At 43.6% G+C, this 24,622-nt stretch overlaps 1 protein-coding gene across 1 annotated transcript in view; it reads right to left on the bottom strand.

Moving 5' to 3' along the window:
• The window catches only part of LOC147660770 (transient receptor potential cation channel subfamily M member 2-like), a 979,384-nt gene that overhangs the window by 74,787 nt on the left and 879,975 nt on the right, over positions 1-24,622 (bottom strand). The window contains exons 31-32 of the mRNA XM_086951478.1: positions 1,947-2,033; positions 1,447-1,552 (exon numbers count right to left, since the gene is read on the bottom strand). Coding sequence (XP_086807604.1) covers positions 1,447-1,552; positions 1,947-2,033 — 193 coding nt within the window. The remainder of the gene's footprint in view (positions 1-1,446; positions 1,553-1,946; positions 2,034-24,622) is intronic.

The raw sequence follows: 24,622 nt of genomic DNA, 5'->3' as shown, positions 1-24,622 counted from the left end.
CACCGCACACACACCCACAACCATACACACACAACCACAACCATACACACACAACCACAACCATACACACACAACCACACACACAACCACACACACAACCATACACACACAACCACACACACACACAACCACACACACAACCACACACACAACCACACACACACACACACACACACACACACACACACACACACACACACACACACACACAACCACACACACACACACACACAACCACACACACACAACCACACACACACACAACCACACACACACACACAACCACACACACACAACCACACACACACACACACACAACCACACACACACACAACCACACACACACAACCACACACACACACAACCACACCAAGCATTGGCATAGCCAATAGGTCTCGCCTTTGGGACCTTATAAGTGTTTATCTACGCAACAGTTGATGTGGTTGCACCAAGGATATTGTACTGCATAACTAAATACTTAGGCCCCAAAAGCGAGACCTATTGTCTATGCCAATGCTTGTTATAGCTATATTTCTTGCTTATTTCATGGTTGTGATTTTATCTGTACAAATTTGTTCTCAATGAAATGCTGCTATACTTTTCATCCTGTTAAAACTGGTTTCTCATAACTTATACGAATAATATTTTAAAGTAAAGGTCTTTATTTTCACAATGTAAACTGTATTTATATTGTGTGATTCACTTGCAACTTTTAGGTGGACCCCTTTTTGAGTTCCATATCTTAATAAATTGAATTGAATTGAATCGTGCTCTGCGAAACTGAGAAACACACAAAGTGGAAGTGAAGCTGACACAAGCACCGATGAGGAGCAAGAAAACGAGAGAGACCATGAAGCCAAACAGTGGTAAACAATGGATAGGCTCTGAGCTCCCTTTAAGTAAACAAAATGTCTCACAAGCGACAGCACATGCGCGGTCTCAGGCCAGACTTAAAACTGGCCCCTCGTCTGAGAATGTCTGATGGAGGTGAATCAAGGTCATCTCACTAGTTTAGTCAATCCGTGAATGGTTTCAGATTCTGGGTACTTCCTTAGCAATGGTTTTGTATGAATGGCATAAAATTATGCCTGAATGGCAATGGCATGAGTGTCGGGTGGCTTGCGGAGCAAAAAAACGATCGACTAAACATAGATCTGTGACTGGGGTAAATGTTTGCATTTTTCAGCATTCCATCCATCATCTGTTCTTTTTTTCAATATGATCTGACATATGACACCATCAAAAAATATTCTGCAATGAATGAGGTCACTCTTTCAAAAAAATACACTTTGAAGCAAAGCTCTTCAATTAATGAGCAAATCAAGAAGGAACTTAAGTTGTTTCCTTCCTACAAATCCATTTTATGTCACTCGATATATGCTGCAGCAGCCCCCATTGGATCCATCTGGGACTACTGCCCTTCTCCACCTGCTCTGTCAATCTTACCCCTGGAAGACCCCAGCGTTCTGATCCCTCATGTTTCACTGCCAGGACCTCAAGTACCTTCTTCGAGCCTTTCAGGGTAAAGGATCCCTTCGTGTTTTTCTTCCAGCTGTAATGAGAATGTAGGCAGTCAACACTACAGCAAGTGAGTGAAATAATCTATTAGACCTAATGGAGTGACTGGTCTCAGCGACTGATGCCCATCATCTCATTAATCACTCTGCATTTATAAGGCATGCCTCATATTTACAATAAAATGTGCCTACTGCATCAGGTAAACAATCTAAAACCCAAAACACAGACATTGAGCATAACTCCATACCAGTGACAACATGGACATGCACCTTTGATAAATCTGGTATGGATAAAATTGTTGACTTAATGCGCACAACATATTCTTCCAACACTCTAGTGCAATGCATAGTACCCCTTTTAAAAGGATCACTATTAAGTGTGGATGGAGCCGCATCTTGGAGGGGAATAGGGAAGTGCTCCGAACTTACCGTGTCAACACCGGATGTAGACAATGATTGGGTCCATACCACATCAGACTTCCTAACCCTTGTATCCCTGTCCGTCCCTCTGGATTCCTGTTTAAAATACAGCAGCAAGTCATGGTGAGCATACACCTCAGAACATAATAATAATCCACATTTGTAAAGCGCGAACAATCACCCGTAAGGGTCTCTAGGTGCTGGGGGCCGTCGGGAAGATTAAGCAAGGTATTGCCCAGAGTCATATGGTGCTGGGCTAACATGCCGCTGGAGCCAGGGATCGAAACGTGATCCCCAGATTCCAGCGTCAGTCGCCCTGTCCGCTGCACCACACCTCTCCCACATGTTCAAGAAGAGTGAAAAGTGTGGCTCAAGGATTAGAGCGGCAGACCCTGATGCAGAGGTCTAGCCCGGGACCAGGGTTCAATTCCCCGCCTCGGCAGGTCTTGGGCTAAAAAATTCCACAGACCTGATAATTCTCGCATCGGTGCCTATTCCAATCATGGAGTCCCACTCTGCAACTCTGGGCAATAGCTTGCTTAATCTCCACAACGGCCCCCACAACGCTAAGGATGCCTGGCCTCCACCTTGGGGGTGCCCAGGAGTGGACGCCTCACAGGGAAAGCCAGGATGGGTTCCACAGCGGTATTCGTACAAGCGCCTTGAGACCCTTGCGGGTGAGTAGTGCGCTATACAAGTATCAATTTACAAGAACATGCTTGGTGTGACCTTAGCAGCAATGGATAGTTGTGGACAGTAGATTATTACAACTCACAACACGGGTCTGCCGCGGGCATCGATCAGAAAACAGCTATCACAACGCATCAAAGTACAATATACACATTCCCCAGTCCACGTTAGACTCCCAGTCCAAATATCAGTATTCTATGACACACCCCAGCAACCCTCTAAATTAATCTTCCAATGCTTCTCACCAAATAAGGCTGCGTAAGTGATTCATAATACTGATATGTAGAAAAAAATAAATTGTTGGAATGGAAATGTCCCCTGTGCTGGATTTCAGACTTCCTGCTTCTGGTATCCCTATTTTTAATTGTGGTACTAGCCTCACAATAATCTAGTGTGAGCACAGAGGCCAAAGCCTGTCTTGTGACATGAGTGAGGCCCTGGACTGGTCTTGTGACCTGGAGTCCATGGGTTTAGTACAGATAGAGGTGATGGAAGTGTACAGTGTTCTGTGAATTTCTAGATGTGACCATGCCTTTTTATCTGTGACACTGAGGTGGAGGCCTACTGGCCCACTCATGTAAAGTAAAGTTCCACTTTCAAGATCAAAGTTAAAAAATACTTTATTCGGATACAGCCATATTCATAAAAGCGCAGTAAATATAAATTTTAAATACACAAGTACATCATCACAATAAGAATTCATTGGCATAGGCAGAAATACACATTTTTTAAAACATATATAAGGGGGAAACTGATGTGGGAAAAATTGACTCTGGGGTTGGACATCATATTGCGGGCTCATACGGCAATCCTCAAGAAAGTGCAGACGCAGAAGGTCAACTCTTCATCGGTCAAGGTAAGTAACCTACTGTAAGCATCTACCAGGCTAATTGGTGTAGTTTTTTTTAAAAACAGGATTAAAAGCCACTTAGCGTATGTTATGTAGTACCTGCAAAAGAACTAAAAGTGTGGAATAGTTTGGCTGCTCTGTCCATCGCACAGGCAGGGTTGGGAATCTAGATTTGCGTGGTAACAGAGGGGAAAGAACAGCAAAAAGTTTACAGTGCCTGCCCTTAGACGGAAGAGGAGACGCTTCTCCCACTGACTCATGGGCAGGGTAAGGTAGCTGGCCAGGGGATATGCAGTATGTTCAGTAATCATAAAATTAACGACAGAAGCTTTTTCAGATTCCCTCTCCTTCCTTTCTGTGCAAAAAGTGTATAGAGTGCATCCCTGAGGACATTTCTATTTATGGTCTCAGCTATGTTTAGGTTTAAAAAGAGGTTTCCTAAATTAACGCTGCATAGGCTCCTGTGCACTCCAAACAACCACTGAAAATTCTGCCCTTTCTCTCATCCAATGCAGTCACCTATGATCTCTCTCGTGAGTGTTGCTGCTGGGTTTTCCCATGTGGAAAGCCAAAATAGGGCAGGGTGGTCCCTTATATAGGCCTCTATAGAATTTAAATTGAGTTATTTATGACAGATGTACTGAGCTGTGGAGATTGGTGCACCTAATAATTTCCTGTAAAATCTGTTTTCTTCTAGTTGGATACAGTTCCTCTTTCATGTGCTTACCTAGATCCTAGCACTAACATCTTAAGTAAATGCTGGGCTTGTTTGTGCACATGGCCTGCAAGGAATTTCCTTGGATTGTATGAGTTAGTTGGAGTAATGGAGGCCTATTGCAGTTATTTTGGATACCCCAAGTTGACCTTGTGCACAGTAATCAAGTTACTTTCAGTAATACTTTTTCTGGTGGATACAAAGTCTAGCTTCAGACTGCTCATATTTTAAATATCCTAGGAGCCAGTCTGGATCCAGAAGGTTTTGTCCAGTTGCTCTCCCATGCAGGTAAGGAGGGTGCCGGCTCCAAGATGACCTTGTCTGATGTCATTTGAGTCATAAAGCACCCCCATTGGCGGACTGAGGTCAGTTACCATCCGTTTTAAATTTAGTCTTTGAGGCTAGCAGATAATACTAAGATAGGTGCAGTTCTTTAAATTATCCACAGAAGAATACGGTTACATATATAGAGCATGAATATTGTATTTTAATAAGGATATAAAGATATAGTGCAATTTGTTACAAGCACAAAATGAAGAGGACTCTTGACAGAAAAACCTTGCTATGGCAGGAAGGTGGATTGGTGAGGAATCTGCAGGTAGACTTTGTATACACCAGAAAAAGCGTTACTGATGGTAAGCAGCTTCTTCTTATGGACAACTCTACCTGCAGATAACAACTTTGGAATTGAATCCTCAAGCAGTACCTCACTTGAAGGTGGAAGCATGGATGTCTAAACCAAGAAGTACTGCAGATATGAGCGAGTGTAGTGACCATCCCTTTTCACTTAAGAACCTAAACAATAGTGTTTTGCAGAAGTGTGAAGGGAAGACCAAGTTGCTGCTTTGCAAATATCTGCTATAGTAAACCCTCTAGCTATGGCAGAATTAGGTGCTTATAGAATGAGCACAAATACCTTCAGTCAGTCCCTTCTGTGCCATTCAGTGGTATGTTTTGATACACAGTAGGACCCACCTTGATAGTGTTCATTTGTGAACTGCTTTCCATCTAATTTTTTACCGAATCCCATGAAGAATTGGCCATTGAGTCTGAATTCTCTGGTTCACTGAATATAGAAGCGGACCTCTCTTTTGGGGTCAAGTATATGTAATCTTTCATCCTTCTTCGTAGCGTGAGGAGGAGGATAGAAGGTGGAAGGGTGATGGAATTAACTAAGGCGAAAGGAGTAACTACTTTAGAAAGGAAGACAGCACTGGTCCCTAACATCAGTTTGTCTGGAAAGGAAGTAGTAAAAGGTGGTTGTACACTCAGTGGCTGTATTTTACTGACATGTCTTGCTGATGTGATGACAATCAGAAGAACCATGTGAAAGGACAACAACCTTAAAAGGACTACCACAAACGGGCTCACATGGAGAATATATTAAGAAAGTGAGGACCATATTAAGGTCCCATTGAGGCATAAGTAAAGGAATTGGAGGGTACCTATTTGTAAGACCCTTTCGGAATCACAAAACAAATGGGGATTTAGACAGAGATGGTTGATCTGGTAACTGCAAAATAGTTGTCAAGGCAGATAAGTAACGTTTACCTGTTCCCACTGAACATGGAGGGCAGGAACATAATATTAGATAAGTGGGTCTTGATGGGATCTATGGATCTACCAGCACAATATTTTAAGAATCTAGTGCATCTGCTAGAGGAAACTGATTTGGTGGAATTGTGTCTCAATGAGGCAATGATGTCCACTGATTCCAGGGTAGAAAGAATGAATTGAAGTTACCTTGCTCAATCCCCATGCATGCAGCTGGTGGATCTGGAGGTTGCGATGTGGAACCTGCCCCTGTGACTGAGACAGGAAGGCTAACCCAAGATCTGTATAACACACTTGTCTCAGCCAGTCTGTGGCGATTAGGATTACTTGTGCCCAGTCTAGTGGAATTTTACTCCACACTATATGAAGTAGGGGTACGAAAGGAAATGCGTACCGGAGTGAAGCGGTCCATTTGAGATTAAATATGCCTAACAATGCTTCTTGATAATTGAGGGCACACACTTTCAGACAGTGAGCTTTTTTGCGAATAGAACTATACAAGGACCAAATAATGGACCACCTCGGATGAAGTCACCACTTGTGGTCAGCCATATGATGTCGGCAAAGACTGTCCACTCCCTAGCTTACCACTCTCCAGCCAGAGCCCAAAACCAGAGTCATAGAGCCTCTCTGCAGAGACGACACAACCCCACCCCTCCATTTTTGTTGATATACCACATTTATGTTCTGTTATCCCTCAAGATCTGAATCGTGAAGGAAAGGAAGCCCTTGAGAGACCGACATATCACCTGTAATTCCAATAGATGTTTAAGCTCCTTTCTTACAGAGACCAGTGACCTGTGATCTCCGGTTCCTCCACATGAGCTCTCCACCCCAGGGTAGAGGCATCCGTGATCACTATAGCCACTGGTGAAGGTTGAAATTATCTCCTTTGAGATAGGTTGTCTCTTAGACTGCATCATTTCAGATCTGCTTCAGTGTCCCTTGGGATTTTGATGCATGCCTGCAGATCTCCGAATTGTTGGAACCACTTCCTGTGGAAACACCACTGGAGTGCTCTCATGATCCAGCGTGCATGTGTGACTACAGAGTACAGGAGGCTAGCAGACCTAGAAGGCGTCAGACCGTCAGGACTGGAATCGCCACACCATTCAGAATAGCCTGAATATTTAGAATCTTGTAAGGAGGAGAGAAGGATCGATTTGATGTGGTATCCAATACTGTCCCCTTGAGCATTATGCTCTGAGAGGGCTCTAGGTAAGACTTGGGCTTCTTGATCAAAAAGTCAAGGTTGTACAACAATCGAGTTGCTTTCTGTAAGTGGTAAGACAGCACACCTGGGGTCTTGGCCTCGAGTAGCCAACAATCCAGGTAAGGGAATGCAGAAATGTCCTTCCTACTGAGGTGAGTTGCTTCCACCACCTTTACCTTTGTGAAGACTCATGGTGCAGAAGTGAGGACAATCGGAAGAAGAGAAAACGGATAGTGATCGGTTCCCATGGTGAATTAGATATACTTCCTGTGTGATTGCATGATAGGGGTGTGGAGATAGGCACCCAGTAGATCGACAAATACCAACCGTTCTTCTGCATTCAGCGCAAGTAGAACCTGAGCTAATACAGCATATTTTCCTTTTAGAGGTACCAGTTGAAAATGCTGAGATCTAGGATTGGACGTAAACTGCCATCCTTTTTGGGATCAGAAAATACCTGGAACATCCTGTTTTTTCCTGCTCTGGAACCAATTTCACTCCACTCTTGAGTAGTGGGGATTGGACTTCTTGTTGGGTTATTTCCAAATGTTTGAGCAGTAGAAACTCTAAATCAGGTAGGTAAGGAATGGAGAGGTTGTTGGAAGGGTAGTGTATGCCCACTTTATACAATTTATAAGACCCCAATGTCTGAAGGGACAGACCTCCATGTTTGTAGAAAACAGGATTCTGGTCTACCAACTGGTCAAATGCATTCTGTTATAACAGAACTAGGGTTGCTTCCCTGTTGTGACTGGAAAAGGGGAGGAAGGGGCAGAGGAGGGAAGTGGAGATATAGTTTGCTTTCAGCCTCTACCCATTCCCTGTGCTGTCTGTAGAGCAAACAAAACTTTAGAAACGTGGTATTATAAATAGGATTATAACAGTGCTAAAGGGTGTAGAGAACCACAAAACTCTACAACTTTTGAGCCTCAACTCTGTACATCGTACACTTAAGTCCCCAGCACACATCAAATTATAAACTGGTTTCCCCATTGTGAAAAAACGCACTAAATTATTTGCAATAAAATTCTTGAAACAATTCCGTCTGTTTCTTTTTTCGTTTTATTCCTGTATTCTTGTGTATCAGTTGAAACAGCCACAGCCAACACGAGTTTCGTCGCTTTTGGGGGTGTAGTCCTGTGACTTCCTCAAGGATGTATAAATGTAAACATAGAAGATGCCCATGTACTTCAAAATGACATGACTTTTTGTAGGTGCAAGAGAAATTACATATTCATTGTAATAAACTACAATTACAACACACAAGGTTACGCCAACCTGATTAAACTTAAAGTGTATGTTTAGATTGGTTCATTCACTTGTTTAGTACACAGATGTGCCACTTATAAAGAGGACGACTATAACCCTAATGTGATGGAGAAGTTAATTTAAAAACGTTTGTACATCACCTAAAGGTACAAGTGCTTCAAGAATTTTAATGCATATAATTTAGTGCTTTTTTTCACAATATGGAAACCAGTTTATAATTCGACGTGTGCTGGGGACTTAAGTACACTGTCTGTAGAGCAGATTAAACTGTTGCTGCTATTGTTTTTGCAGGTTCTATTGTTGTCTACCTCAAAAGGAAATTCCACTGCTAAAGCCTCTAAATCATTCGTATTGTATGCAGTCTCTTAACTGAAATTCAAGACCCGTGGATCTCACTGTGGCTTTGCTATCCTTAGATCCTTCAAGAGCAGTATCCTCCTTTGCTCAAAAAGATGGGAACCATCAAATGGAAGGTCCATTAAAGTTTTTGGATACCGGGCAAAAATCCAGAGTTAGAGCCAAGCATGTTGACTAAGTTATCGATGAACCACCAGCTCTGGCTACTGAATCAACCATATCCTGCCCTGAATGGATGATGTGTTTGCCTGCAGCTTTTCCATTTGCAACCAACTCTGAAAAGTGCTCCCTAATATCTTTTGAGCGATTGGGGTGACCTTTTGGGCCACAAGCATCTTGAAGAGCATGATCTTGTCTTCCTAGCAAACAAGTTGCATTAAGGGATTTTAGCGCCATGCTGCCTGCTGAGAAATTCTTCTTTGCAAAATGCTTGAACTTTATTGATTTTCTATCCGCCTGGGTACATGAAATGGTCCTGGGATCATTTTAGAGGCACACAAGGCCTGAACCACTTACCTTTCGGAGATGGGTGAGCTGGTAAAAATGTAGGGTCTCCTGTGCTGGCTTGTGTCTTCTTGCGATTGATCTAAAGCCTTCTGTAGAAGTAGTTGGTTTCTCCCAAATCGCCATGATAGGTTCAGTGAGTGCTTCAGTGAATGGTAGAAAAGGCTCAGATGTAGGAGTAGAGAAATGAAGAACTTCTGTTAAAATATTAGGCTTTAATTCTGCTGTGGGTAAATTTAAGCCCAGCATATCAGCAGCTTTCTTTACCACTGTATGGTAGGAGCTCACTTCTTGAGGTGGATTGCCTGATGGAAAAGGAGCTCCCATTCCAGAAAAGTATCAAAGTCATGATCTTCTCGAGATTTTGGGTTCATGTGCTAACAGAGTCAGGCTGGGCACTGAAATCGGTGGTGATGTTTTCCTGGACGCCAATCTTCTAGATGGTGGAGCAGGAAGTGGATTAGCTCAAGAGACTTGCAGCAAAAGGTAGTAAGCAGTAAATGGGACAGACCGAAACAGTGATGGCATTTCTCCAATATTTGTGAGATCGAGATGGAATGCTTGGGGGATTGCTCGTAAACTCTAGGAAATAATGTTGATTAATACCAAGCACCCATTTGTCTGGTGTTATAGACTTAAAAATGGGGAGAAATTGTTGAAGTCTTCCCCCGATAGGTGTGGTGAAATCGGGCGGGAAGCATGGTAAGTCACTGTTTGTTGATGGAAGGGGAGCTACGGGGTGTGTTGCCCTTACCCCTACCCTTGAGGTTGTGGGCTCTATACCCTCCTCGAAAAAAAACCTCTGGAGGGATAGGACTGGTTGTTACCAAGTTGTGGTATTTTGATCTGGGGATGGGGTTTTTGACCCTCCCCTGTAATAGGAGCAACGAAAAGAGCCTCTGTTGGATGTAGTCTGGAGTGCTTCCATAGATTTAGCTACTTCAGTGTCCTTTTTCATTTTCTCTAACGCTTGGTCGATCTTAGGACCAAATAGGTGTTCCTTATCAAAGGGTGTTTTAAGGATTGATTTCTGGACCTCAGGTTTAAACCCTGAAATCCTTAACCAACCATGTCGCCTGATCAGGATACGGTTGTTAACCTCTCTGCTGAGGTGTCTGTAGCATTTAGAGCACATCGCATAGCGGAATTAGAAATGAGCTTACTTTCATTTACTGTGCCTTAGCCTTATGTTAATCTGGGAGATATTGGAGCAATTCCTCATTTTTGTCCCAGTGTGCCGTGACATACGTTGCTAAAGGTATACAACGTTTACCACGCATTTTTTACCACGCACTACACTTACAACACAGGCATTACCACGCATACCATTACAACGCATTGCGCTGGGGGGCGCTCTAGGATAGGGAATAAGTTTAATTTTATATCCAACACCTTCCCTAGTGTCCACGGGGACTGGAGTTGGAATATAAAATTATACTTACCACTATCCAGCACCTCAAAGCGCTATGCGTTGTAACGGTATGCGTTGTAAATACCGCATGGTAATGGTATGCGTGGTAACGTCATACATCCGTTGCTAAAAGGCCTTGCTTGTTTGCAATGCGCCATTGATTTGCAGCTTAAGCAGCTTAAGCAGCTATGTGCTTGCCAGAAGCATCAATTAATTTGGACCCTTTATCTGGAGGAGGATCATCTCCTGATGTCTGAGAATTAGCCCGCATCCAAGCATTAGATACTACTAGGGAATCTAATGGCAACTGTCCCTTGATAAATATAGGGCCTATAGGAGAGGCCTTATATATTTTGTCCACTCTAGGAGTTAAGATACGTGCTCTGACTGGGTCTTTAAAAATCTCATCAGCAAGTCACATCATGCCTTTAGGCATGGGCAGTATCTGATGACCTGCGTGTGAATGCTAAAGTCTCAAACAACAAATCTTCTTCTAGAGATTCTTTGTGCAGTTCTACTCCATGGTAATGTGCAGCCCTGGCAATACGTTCTTGGTGTGATGCATGGCCGTCTGGAGGAGCAGGTCTGGCTGGGTAAAGGTCCGGATGAGTATCACCTGGGGGATCAATTGTGTAATCTGTCCATGGATCTATTGGGAGATTCATCCCCCCATCATCTGCCTCATCATAGTCATGATGAGATTGTGGGGAATCCTAAAGTGTAATCTGCAAAGGATTCTCAGGTGGAGACGGAGGTGCTGGAGGTGATGGTAGATAGAAAGGACTAGTAGCTACAGATTATTTCTTCAAGGGGATCTTGTAAGAAATGTCCTCATCCTGAAGCTTGCGTTTTTTTAGGTGGTTTGTGTGAATATGGCCAGTCTCTGGGTTAATATGTAGCCTCTTTTGTTTCGGATCAGGTGTTAACGCAAAAGTGGACACTTTCGGATACGAAGTGGTCTCTGTGTTTTGGTGGCGAGGTTTTCGGTGCTGGTGTCTTCGACGGAGGCTGGCTTTAAGGCGCGGAATGTTTCGGCTCCGAAGGTTGCTTGAGTTTCGGCACAGAGAATTTCATCTGTCAGCTGGATTTGTGCTTGGAACCGAAGGGTTTTGGCTCCGAAGAGGACATTTGGTGACCAGGTACCAAGGCTGGCTAGTTGTAAGGGCAAGGGATCTTCGGTACTCATGTCACCTTGTCCCTGCAGCAGTTCTTCAGCGTAGAGGTCTATCTCGAACTCAGAGTTTAAGTTTTTTTCGGAGAAGGCTTCCTCCTCCTCTGCCGCTGATGCCTCGAAGTCTTCTTGGCCTGAGTCTTCCCCAAAGATGTCCGGCGATTCTTCAATGCTTGGACACTGCATCTCTCGACCTCGACAATCGCGCAGAGTCTTTTTTGATTGGAACAACCTGCAAGTATCACAATTTTCTTCCTTGTGCTTGGGAGACTAGCACAAGTTGCACACTTCATGTGAGTCCGTGCACTGATACTGTGCATGGCGGAGAGGACAGAATTTAAACCGAGTCCGATCCATCAACGAAGAGCTGACAGAGTGCGGATAGGCCTCGAAGGCCGCCCACAAAGCTTTCCGATGGAAGGTCGAATCCAATGTCGAAACGATATGCGGAGAAGTGGGAATGTGTACGGAAACAATACAGTCAAGGGTAGATAGGATTACCCATTGAGGGGAACCAGAAGAACGGTTTCGAACCGGAGCGCAGAAATCCACGTCTTAACCCGCTGTCAAAAAAACAAAACTATCGAACAATAGAGTCGATGACCATGCGCACTATCACCGAAAGGAGTCACCTACCTCATGATTGAGAGACTGCTTCGAAGAAAAACAACTTGCAAACATCCGGACCCAACACTAAATGGCAGGAGTATGCAGTGCATGTGTATCTACAGCACACATGCCTCGAACATATACATACACATACACACATATATATATATATATATATATATATATACACTTACACATATACACATATACACACATATGGAATATGCTACTTACCAGTATGCATCTGTTCTTGGCATAGAGGGCTGCAGAGTGGTACATTATGAATAGATCGCCATCTGGTGTTGGGCTCGGATGATTGCACTTTGTTTTTCTCTTGGAGAGTCTTTTGTATCTTGGTGACTCCTCCTCTGGTTGGTAGTGCGCATGGGCATCGGCTCCATCCTTAGATTGTTTTGCCATAGTAGGGTTAGATGGAGTTGTATGATAGAATACAGATAGGAATGCCCATGTAAGTATCTAAATAAGATAGTGTTAGAACAGACACAGGTTTCCGGGGAGGCTGGGAGGGCATGTACCACTCTGCAGCCCTCTATGCCAAGAACAGATGCATACTGGTAAGTAGCATATTCCGTTCGAGGCATATGGGCTGCAGATGGTACATTATGAATAGACTATACAGCAGTTCTCTCCCTAGCGGTGGTCACCCGTGTCTGTTGCAACAGTCTGAAATAAAGTCTTTAATACAGCTTGTCCCACTCTAGCTTGTTGTGTTGTGTGCACATCTACACAATAGTGCTTTGTGAAGGTGTGCGGTGTAACCCAGGTAGCTGCTTTGCATATGTCATCTAGTGGAATGTTTCCCAAGAATGCCATAGATGCTCCTAGTTTACGTGTAGAGTGAGCTCTAGGAGGAACAGTTAATGTTCTCTTTGCTTTTAAGTAGCATATTTGAATACATTTTACAATCCATCTGGCAATGCCTGCTTTCGAGATGGGATTGCCCTTATGTGTAGGAGAAAACGCAACAAATAGCTGTTTTGTTTTTCTGAAAGTTTGTGTTCTTTCTATATAATACAATATTGCCCTTCTTACATCTAATGTATGTAGGGCCCTTTCCGCTACTGTTTGTGGTTTTGGAAAGACCGGTAATTCCACTGACTGATTGATGTGGAATGCCGAAATTACTTTTGGTAAGAACTTTGGGTTTGTTCTAAGAACCACTTTGTTTTGGTGTAACTGCATGAATGGTTCTTGAATCGTAAAAGCTTGTAACTCACTTACTCTTCTAAGTGATGTGATAGCTATGAGGAAAGCCACCTTCCATGTGAGGAATTGTATTTCACAACTATGCATAGGTTCGAATGGTGGTCCCATTAGTCTGGTAAGTACTATATTGAGATTCCAGACTGGGGAAGGTGGTCGTCTTGGTGGAATGACTCTTTTGAGTCCCTCCATGAAAGCTTTAATTGCTGGTACTTTAAACAGGGAAAGATGTTGCCTGTTTTGTAGGTACGCGGCTATAGCTGCAAGATGAACTCTGATCGAGGTATATGCTAAGTTACATTGCTGCAAGTGTAGTAAATAGCAAATGATTTGTTTAGTGGATGCATCCAGAGGGTTGATGTGCTTACTGTTACAGTGTATAGCAAACCTTTTCCATTTTGCTGCATAGCATGCTCTGGTGGTAGGACGTCTTGCTTGTCTAATGATTTCCATACATTCTGGTGGTAAATCTAAATATCCAAACTCTATGACCTCAGGAGCCAGATCGCTAGGTTCAATTGTTTGGGATCTGGGTGCATTATTTCTCCATGGTTCTGTGTAAGGTGCATGGGTAATAATCTTAGCTTTTGATGTGGCACTTGTGAGAGTTGTAGTAGTGTGGTGAACCACGGCTGTCTTGCCCACGTGGGTGCCACTAGTATCATTGTCATTGAGTGCTGCTGCAGTTTCCGAACCACTAATGGAATTAGTGGGAGAGGGGGAAAAGCGTAAGCAAATTTGTTGGACCAATTTATCCATAGTGCATTGCCCTGAGACAGGTGGTGTGGGTACCTGCTTGCGAAGTTTTGGCATTTCGCGTTCTGATGATTGGCAAAGAGATCTATCTCTGGTTGCCCCCATCTTTGGAAGAATGGCTGCAGTATTTGGTCGTGCAGCTCCCATTCGTGTACTTGTTCTGACTCTCTGCTTAGGATGTCTGCTATCTGATTTTGAACTCCTGGTAGGTGTTCTGCTAACAGATAGATCTTTTGAGGAATGGCCCATCTCCAAATGTCCTGTGCTAGTTTGGATAGTTGGAGAGAGTGTGTCCCCCCCTGTTTTTGAATATAACACATTGCAGTCATGTTGTCTGTTCTGATCAGGACTGCCTTGTTTTTTATCTGCATTTGGAAAGCCTTTAGTGCTAGAAATACTGCTAATAGTTCCAAGTAGTTGATGTGCAGTTTCTTTTGCTGCACACCATTTCCCCTGCACTGTGTATTTTTCCATGTGCGCTCCCCATCCGGAGAGCGATGCGTCCGCTGTTAGTATTAGTTGTGGAATCGGTTCTAAGAACGACCGTCCCTTGGAAATGTTTGTTGTGCTCCACCACTTCAGAGAGCGATGCGTACGGTCGTTTACCAACACCAGATCTGTAATCTGACCTTGAGCCTGATTCCACTGTGTCGCTAAACACTCCTGTAGTGGACGCATTTGTAGTCTGGCATGTGGTATTAGCAGTATGCAAGAGGACATCATGCCTAACAGCTGCATAAACACTCGTGCTGGCAGTGAGTGTTGTGGTTGAAATCTTTCTATTAACTTGACCATTGTCTGTATCCTGATTGGATTGGGGTATGCTATGGCTCTTTCTGTGTCTATAGTAGCCCCCAGGTATTGCTGAATTTTGTTTGGTTGCAGGTGTGATTTTTTGTAGTTCACCGTAAACCCTAGTTGGTGCAGCAATTGAATCGTCTTTTGTGTGTTGTGAAGACATTCCTCTTGTGATTTGGCCTTTATTAACCAATCGTCCAAATAGGGGAAGACATGTATTTGTTGTCTTCTTAGGTGTGCTGCCACCACAGCTAGGCATTTTGTGAACACTCTTGGTGCCGTTGTGACCCCGAACGGAAGGACTTTGAATTGATAATGTTGTCCTTCCACTACAAACCTTAGGTATTTTCTGTGGGCTTTGTGAATTGGGATATGAAAGTAAGCGTCTTTTAGATCCAGTGTAGAAAGAAAGTCCCCTTTCTTCAGTAAAGGAAGTACCTGTTGGAGCGTGACCATGTGGAAATGTTCCGAGTTTATGTATACATTGAGAGGTTTGAGGTCTAAGATTGGTCTTAGAGACCCATCTTTCTTGGGGATTAGGAAGTATAGAGAGTATACTCCCGTTCCTTGTTGCTCTTTTGGAACCTTCTCTATGGCATACTTTTGTAGCAGTGATAGTACCTCTTCCTTTAACAATGTTAGATGATCTTGACTCATTGGACGCTGTTTGGGGGGGATGTTTGGTGGGGTAGCTGTGAGTTCTAGGCAATAACCATGTTGGATAATTTGTCTTACCCACTTGTCTGATGTGATGTTTTCCCAGACAGGTAGGAACTGTTCTAGACGTCCCCCGACCGGTGTTATGTGGTCTGGGGGAAGTTGTATTAAGTCACTGTTTTGGGGTTGGTGAGTTGCGGTTGTTATTATTTCCGCGGCCTCTACCCTTGTTGTTGTTACCTCTGTAACTACCTCTTGAATTACCTTTGGGTGAGGTAGGTGTGAAAGAGGTGGATTGCTGATTTGTTCCTGTATTTTTTGAGCCTCCTCTATAGGTGGATCTACGAAAGGAACCTCTGTGTTGGCTGTTGCAATGCTCCCATTGACTTAGCCGTTTCTGTATCTTTCTTCATTTTTTCTAAGGTCTCATCTGTGCTTGAGCCAAAGAGTGTTTTTTTATCAAAGGGCTGGTTCAATAATGATGTTTGCACTTCTTGTTTGAACCCTGAGACTCTGAGCCATGCATGTCTCCTTAACATGACACTGGTGTTGATGGATCTTGCTGCAGTGTCTGCTGCGTCTAGGGCGCACTTGATGGAAGTGTTAGTTATTATCTTTCCTTCCTGTATTAGCTGATCTGCCCTCTTCTGATGTTCTTTGGGGAGATGAGTGATGAGTGTTTCTAATTCATCATAATGTGCCCTGTCATAACGTGCAAGTAGCGCCTGTGTATTGGCTATACGCCAGCTATTTGCCGCTTGTGATGCTACTCTTTTGCCTGATGCATCTATTAATTGACTCTTTATCAGGTGGAGGGGCTTCTCCTGTAGATAATGAGTTTGCTCTTTTGCGAGCATTTGAAACTACAAGCGAGTCCAGAGGTACCTGCCCCTTGATAAATATTGGATCCTTTGGAGCCGCCTTATATTTCTTATCAATTCTTGGGTTTAACACCCTAGCCCTCACTGGGTCTTTGAATATTTCTCCTGTGTGACTGAGAAGACCTTTCAGCATAGGCAGAGTACCTGATGTTTTTTGTGCAGTAGGTAGTGTCTCTAACAGGAAGTCCTCTATTTGAGGTTCTGTATGTAGGTCTACCTTATGATATTTTGCTGCCCTATTAATGAGCTGTACAAACCCTGTGTTATCAGGTGGTGAAGGCTTTGAGGGATATAACTCTGGGTCGTTATCATCTGACCCTGCATTATAATTTTCCCATGGGTCATCCTCTTCTGGGATAGAGTCATCTTCCCCTTGAGGTTCTCCCTCCCCTGTATCACTGTCTACATCCGACTGAGGTGTAGATGGTGTTGGTGTAGAAGGTGCAGGAATGTTTGGCATAGTGTGAGGAATAGGAGAAGAGGGTGTGCCTTTAGGTGGAGGAGAAGTAGGAGGAGTTGTATTGGTCCCCATTGTTCTCTTTTTTGAATGAAGATGTTTGTCTTCTATCTGTTCATTCTTCCTCTTCTTTGTCACAACTTTGCCAGTTTGTGGATCTATAAACAAAATCTTTTGTTTGGGATCTGTCTGCTGCTCCTGTGTCGGTACCGAAGCTTTCGGGTCCGAAAGGTGCCTTTGCTTTCGATCGTCAATGTTCGGTGTTTTCGGCACCGAATGTTTGCTCGATTCCGATTTTTTCGGTGTCGAGTGAGTCTTCGACGTCGAATCATGTTTTTGTTTCGACAGGGAATGTTTCGATGCCGAGCTTTCCCTTGCATGGAGCTTCGGCGCCGGAGCCGCTGTCGACCTCTTCTCGGATCCGACATGGTGGGAGACCGAGAGTTTCGGTTTCAGTTTCAGTTTCGTTGCCGGGCCTGAAGGCGGGGCGTCGGAAACTTTTTTCTGCGGTTTGACCGGGCTCGAAGGCGGGGTCGTTACCGCACGGGGTCGGTTTTTTGGTAAGGGGACGTCATCACTCACGGTTTGTTGCGCGTCGAGTTCTTCGACGTCCGACTCGTCCCCTTCCGACCCCGACTGGTAGTCATGATCCTCTTCTTCATCGAGGTGTTGGTCTTCGAACAGCTCCGGGATCGCCTCCGACTGCATTCTGGAAACCTCGTGTCTTCGAGCTCGACGATTTCTAATCGTCGACTTGGAGGAGAATGCTGCGCAGGCTTCGCAGTCCCTGGATTCGTGTTCAGGCGATAGACAGAGGTTGCACACCTCGTGTAGGTCCTTGTGTGGAAACTTAGCACCACACGTTGGACATTTCTTGAATGGAGTCCTTTCCATGGACTCCGGGCTTGACTACGTCGAGAAAGGCCTCCTGTTCGTCGACGTAGATCAAAGTTTTTCTTCGATGTTGGAGTCGAACGCGCCGGAATGGAAATGAAATCGCGTTCGATAACAATACCGTCGAATTGGAAAGGGAATACGCGCCGATAATTCACTTCTTTTCGAAGTCGATCTGGAGCGTCTCAATCCTCATCCGAACCCGATGGCGGAAAAAAACAATCTAAGGATGGAGCCGATGCCCATGCGCACTACCAACCAGAGGAGGAGTCACCAAGATACAAAAGACTCTCCAAGAGAAAAATAAAGTGCAATCATCCAAGCCCAACACCAGATGGCGATCTATTCATAATGTACCATCTGCAGCCCATATGCCTCGAACACACATATACACACATATACACATATACATACATATACACATATACACATATACACACATATACACATATAAACATACACATATACACATATATACACATATACACACATATACATATATAGATACATATATCTCAAAGGGAGGTTTCGGCTTTGCCATTACCTTAAAAGGCAAAGCTGAGTTAGCATTTTTAAACTGTCCTTCTAGGTGCTGTGGCAGATTGGGAGCCATGTTTTACCTTGTCATACTCGTGATGGCACAACTAGTGCTGCTGCCCACGAGAGAAACTTTAAGACCCAAGCCGTAGGTAACCCTTGTACCATATACTAGGGACTTGGAAGTAAGTTGAGCTATGCCAATTGGAAACAGGCCTATTGATCATACACTATTTTAAGGGTCAGAGCACATGCACTGAGTCCTGATTAGCAGGGCCCAGGGCATTTCCAGAGCCTTTACACCAGTGCCTGGTAGTTACAATGGGGGAAAAAGTGGGGGTGAACCTGCAAAAAGCCTGTTTCTTTACACATAACAGCCCTCATTGCAGGGTTATAATAACAGTAATAAGCCTCCCAGTGCAACATGATTTATCTCTCAAATATCAGCTTCAAATATGTTTGAGATTCAAATGTTTTTCTCCAAACAAGCTTAAGAGTTCTATAAATACACATTTTCATCTTGAATGAATTATTTCCAATTTTAGGATACATGTATTCATTGGACCAAGCAATAGCCTCTAATTTAGTAGATTGGGCTGCAACTAGGAGGGCTACTTAAAGGTACACCGGAAAGTACTCAAACGGCCACCATATGGCCGCAACTATTAAACACCATGGAAACCATAGGCAGAGCAATGTCCTATCATGCAGACAAACTAGATACGCAAGTCGAACTGCTCAACATCTTGGCCACCCACGTCCAAGGGATAGAATCAAACCTACAGGACCTCAACAGCATGATAATGAAGGTGCAACTCAACAAGGACACCACCTTTCACACTTTTCATTGTTCCCAAATAATTGACAAACTGTCAACAGTACCCACGTGGATGACACAGATACTGGGATTTTTCAAGGAACCACCAAATGAGACCAAGATAACCACCAGCCTAGAAAAAGCTCAACAAGACGGCCAGGAGGGATCTGGCAGGACAATCTATGCCTGGAGCAGTGAAGCGAGCCCAGAAATACTAGATAAATCGTACTCTCCCATTTCAGATGACATCATGACGTCAGCAATCTTAGATGAACAAGCTCAGTCTGACATGCAAGAGGAAGCTCCACAAAACCAAGACTCACCAACAAACAGCCAAATAAGCCCCAAACAAACAAAATTGGCAACTTTTCTCACAAAGAGAGAAAGGAAGCGCTTGAGAAAAGCAAGAAAAACCAAATCAAATATCCTAGGGGCGTCAGTACCTCACCCTGAAAAAATAATCTCTGATTCCAACAACATCAAATAAAGCACGGATTGAGGGTGACCCCTCAAAACAAAATTAAGCCAGTGCCTGGACCAACTTCAACTGTTAACTCGTCAATAAAGGAATTCACTACCTCAGACGGCCCAACTGAACGTACTAGTCAAACTCAGCAAGCAAGGAAAGTGTTCAGCATATTCAATTTTCCAGGAGGGAAAGCAGAATTCAAATCATTAAGTCCAGAGTCACCAAAAAACATAGATACTGGGCACGGTAATAAAGCTAACATTAGCATTTCTATCATGCAAGCGACCACAAACAATAGACAAGTTGATTTAGACAAATTTGCGAAGCCTAATGGAAGAAAGAAATGGGCTACGCTGAGTGGAGAAATACAAGCACTATCAGTCACGAACTCCAACGGGCCTGAGTCCAATGGCTTCCAACATTTATTTAACTCGGCCACACTTGATTTAGAGGTTGACCGAGTAGGAACAGCCATTTCAAGTGCCGGAGAGAGTAAAAGACAAAAAGAACAAATACGATACATCCCAAGCAAAAAAGTTGGACTAATTCCACAATACAGCTCGAGAGGGCCACATGACATCTTGAACAGAGGGTCCATTTTAAAACTCAAAAGAATTACCAGGCGTGTGCCATCTAAAATCTGGCGATTTGGAGTCAATCGAATTCAAACCAAACCCTCACCAACCAGGCCCCGACTCCACGATTATAACATGGACCGAACACAACTTTACAGAACTAATCCTGCTGCATAGGGAGGAATTCGCGTTATGGGGCATAGAGTTAAAAAAGGTGGAGCCTGCACGATATCCCAGTCCGCTGCAGAAACAAAGTCCTAAACAGAGCCTTTTAAAAGGCGGGAAAGGCCCGGACCAAAGAAGCAACATTGCAGAAGAAGGTCACCCATCTAGGCAAATTACAATCACATTTGCCCACCAGGAAGCAGCCACATTCGAGAGACATCAACAAGCCCCCCTGGTATCAACCCAGAGGAGTGTAGAATGAATTAACGGAAAACCAACAGCATGAAATGAGCAGGGATGCAAGATCTGTTCATGGAATGTTAAGGGATTAAACACAAAGTTGGAGGAAGACGACTTCATAGAGTTCATCACCCAATATAACATACTTCTGTTTCAGGAAACATGGCAGACAAAAAACTCGCCACTTGTGGGATATAAAGAATATTTTATACCAGCACATAAGGATGCACGGCCCGGTAGGGCAAAGGGAGGCCTATCAATCTTTATATCCACCGATTTCCTTTGAAGAGATATTTGTATCGAATTAGATTCTACATGGATGCAATGCATCAAAATTGAAATTTCTCCTACCATGGGTCTATTGATCCTAAACTTATACATTCACCTAGGGGGAAAACAAAGGGAAAAGGATTAAGGATCTTATAGCTGCAATTACCACATTGAAATCCACCTACCCAAGCGACATGTTATTAACAGGTGACTTTAACATAAACCTAATCCAAGGCAGGAAGGAACCCCACCAAACTTTAAGCCACGACAGGGCAACCAAAGTAGACAAGACGCAATAGGGAGGAAATGTGCGGCAGAATTGGAAGCCCTCTTCCTGCACACACTAAACGGAAGGGGTCCGTTGGACAGACCAGCAGCCCTAACGAGGGTCACTAGGAATACAGGCTCAACAATAGATGACACTTTGGCAGATCCCGATTTATTTCCTTATATCAAAGAATTACATATCCTGGAACGGGGTGAAAGCTATCACTACCCTCAGATATTTACATTATCATTCAAATCAAAAGAGTCCGAGCAAGCGCATCCCCTAACATTGAACACTCAACTTTTCAACTTACAAAGATTAAATTGGAACGAAGACAACATTTCTAATTTAATGGAGACATGTCGCTTACTGCTTTCACCATCAGAAGAATCAAAAGATATAGTAAAGACCTGGGAGTCCTTTGTAGTTAACATCAATAAAAAATACCAAATCAAGCACAGAGGACATAAAACAACAAGAAATGGAAGAGGGAAATGGTACACGCCAAAAATGCGTTTATTAAAAAAGCAACTCCACTCATATCTTAGGTCTTTACGAAAAAAGGATCCCCAATTATCACAACAAACTCAAACCAATAGAATATTTAAAAAAGGAGCTAAAACGAGAGACCAAAGCGACCAAGCAAAAGTATAAGGAAAAACTAGAGTGCACTATACTCCATGCTAGCAAGCTGAGGAACTCTAAAGATTTCTGGGCAAAAATAAATGTTATGCTTAATGGCAAACATCGACAGTTCAACTCGGATATGACAGACCAGATTTGGGGCGCACACATTGATCTAACATACAACTCCACACAGGATAAACCCATAGATAACACACATGCGACCCCAATAGATTCTATTCCAACTGCAAGTTCGAGAACAATGACAGAAGCGTGGAAACCCAGCATGCAAAAAGACTCACCCCGCACCCATAGTCGGATATCGGTGGTAACTTTAGCCTCAATTCCAGTAAAGTCTTCTCAAACCAAAGCAATCAGCAAGTCACCAGTTTTGGAGCATACAGGAGAAATAGACCAGATTACACCAAAGCAGGTTTTGAGGACTATAAACCACCTGAGAGCAGACGGGCCCCCGGACCAAATGGCCTACCCAACGCTCTATTTAGGCAAGATCCCACGTTTTGGTCTAGTTACTTATCCCCCTTGTTTTATAACAGCCTAAGGACCGGGAACATTCCTGACTCTTGGAGGGGCAGTATTTTACAACAGATTAACAAATCAGGGACTCGCTCGGACCCTAACAACTATAGGTTAATAGCCTTAATAGATGTTGAGGCTAAGATTTATACATCTAATCTATTGGCAGACCTGGAGTCTTGGGTCAGCAGCAAAGGTTTGATCGCACTGACACAAACAGGTTTCCGGGCAGGTATGAGCACCCTAACAAACCTATCAGCGCTAACTCTCCTTGCTAAAAAGGCAATTGACAACTCTACCATTCTATATACATGTTTTTTAGACCTGAAAGCGGCTTTTGATAAAGTGCCAAGATCTAAACTTTGGACCAAAATGAAAGTTTGGGGTGCCCCTCCTACCTTATTGGAAGCAATTATCAATTTATACTCGCATACCTGGGTCCAAATAAAAAAAGGGGATGGTCGATGCCTAACAAAGAAATTTCCAACACTCAACGGGCTAAAGCAAGGATGCGTGCTGGCCCCTAGCCTATTTAACATCTATACCGCTGACCTAGGCGAGACCTACGCACAATCCAGGGAGACCCACCGAAATTGGGACAAACACCCCCATAGCGAGCCTGCAATATGCAGATGACATTGTGCTCCTCTCACAAACTCTTACAACGGCTGATTTCTAAACTTGCGCTGTACATTTCCAATGCACAACTAACAATAAACCTCAAAAAATCAAACATTCTGTGCTTTTCCAGCTCTCGAAAAAAACGACCAAAATTTGTTTGGAGGATAAATTCCTGTACTTTAACCTAGGTAGACAAATATAAATACTTGGGCATCCTACTAGACCATCAACTAAAGTATAAATATCATTTAGACCTTGGGAATTCAAAATCAAAACAAATCCAATTTGCTTTTAAAACTATACAAAAACAACTAAGCGGAAGTGCAACCGGTCACATGCTAAAGATTAGCAGCAAAATTTCTGCATTCGCTCACATACGGCTCAGAAATGATGGCTACCGGGGACTCTACAGTGCTAAACCTTGCCCAATCAAGACTGTTTAAAAACCTCTTCTCAATTCCGCAAAATATTTCCCCAAGCGCAAACACGTCTGGAATATGGGTTAACAAATCAGATTCCGGCAAGACAAGGGGCTCTGGCCAAATACTATTGGCGTATGAGGGATGCCGAAGATAACACACTCGCCCACCTCTGCTGGGAAGAAGTCGAAAAACAGGCTAGGCACTCCAACTCCACATGTAAGACTCTTAGGCAATCGCTTCCATCATTAAATCTGGAAGAAGCTTGGCTTTCACCTAAGCCTTACAATGCTTTTAAACAAATTACCAACAAAGCTATCAAACAAGCATCGTTGCAAATGGACAAAGGTTTGGTGGCTGGTAAAAGCCACGCCTGGATCGTGATGCCAACATACAACCAACTGAAACAACAACCTTATTTGCAAGAATGTTTCAGGGATCATTACAAGAGGAAACTAAGTCTTCTGAGGTTGGGTTGTTTCTCGAGCAAAGACTTTACCCCCAAATGGTTACGGACCTGGTCAATTTCAGACTGTCGCCTCTGTGACAAGGGTGAAGAGTCGTTACTGCATTTATTATGCATTTGCCCGGCATTACAAAATCAAAGGAAGATCCTCTTGAAACCACTCCTAAGAGAAGCACTAGTCAGGACCTGTAGGGCGGCAGTGATAAAATGCCTTAGCGGGTCTTGGACACAACTTTCCTGCAAAACTATAAAATTCCTGGCTTTCGCTGCCCAAGAGCTTGAAAAAAAGGCAGCAATAAAAGATGAACTGGGTCACATTGTCTCCCCACGGCTGGTCCTGGACTCTCCCCCATTTTCTCAATAGATACCCTCTTCCGCTCTCCCCCTGCAAATGCACTTTATCTGAGACAATAGGTGACAGTTACATCTAATTAAATATAAGCCCCTAAGTATATCGTATCCCCTATCACAACACTCATTTGATGGTCCCCATGTCTTAATGAGATAGTTATCCCCTTACAAAGTGTTTTATACAAAGGAAAGGGTTGAGGCAAAGAAAAGATGCACCTGCTTTAACCTGTGGCTTGAGAGTAGTGATGATGGTGCTTTTGAATCCAAGGAACACAACCCTGTCTGTTCCTTCAAGGGTGAAACCCAAAACGCAATG

This window comes from Lissotriton vulgaris, unplaced genomic scaffold, assembly GCF_964263255.1.
Source record: "Lissotriton vulgaris unplaced genomic scaffold, aLisVul1.2 SCAFFOLD_262, whole genome shotgun sequence".
NCBI classification, from domain to species: Eukaryota; Metazoa; Chordata; class Amphibia; order Caudata; family Salamandridae; genus Lissotriton; species Lissotriton vulgaris.
Note: the sequence above shows the minus strand (reverse complement) of the source record. Positions and strands in the feature narration are given on the sequence as shown.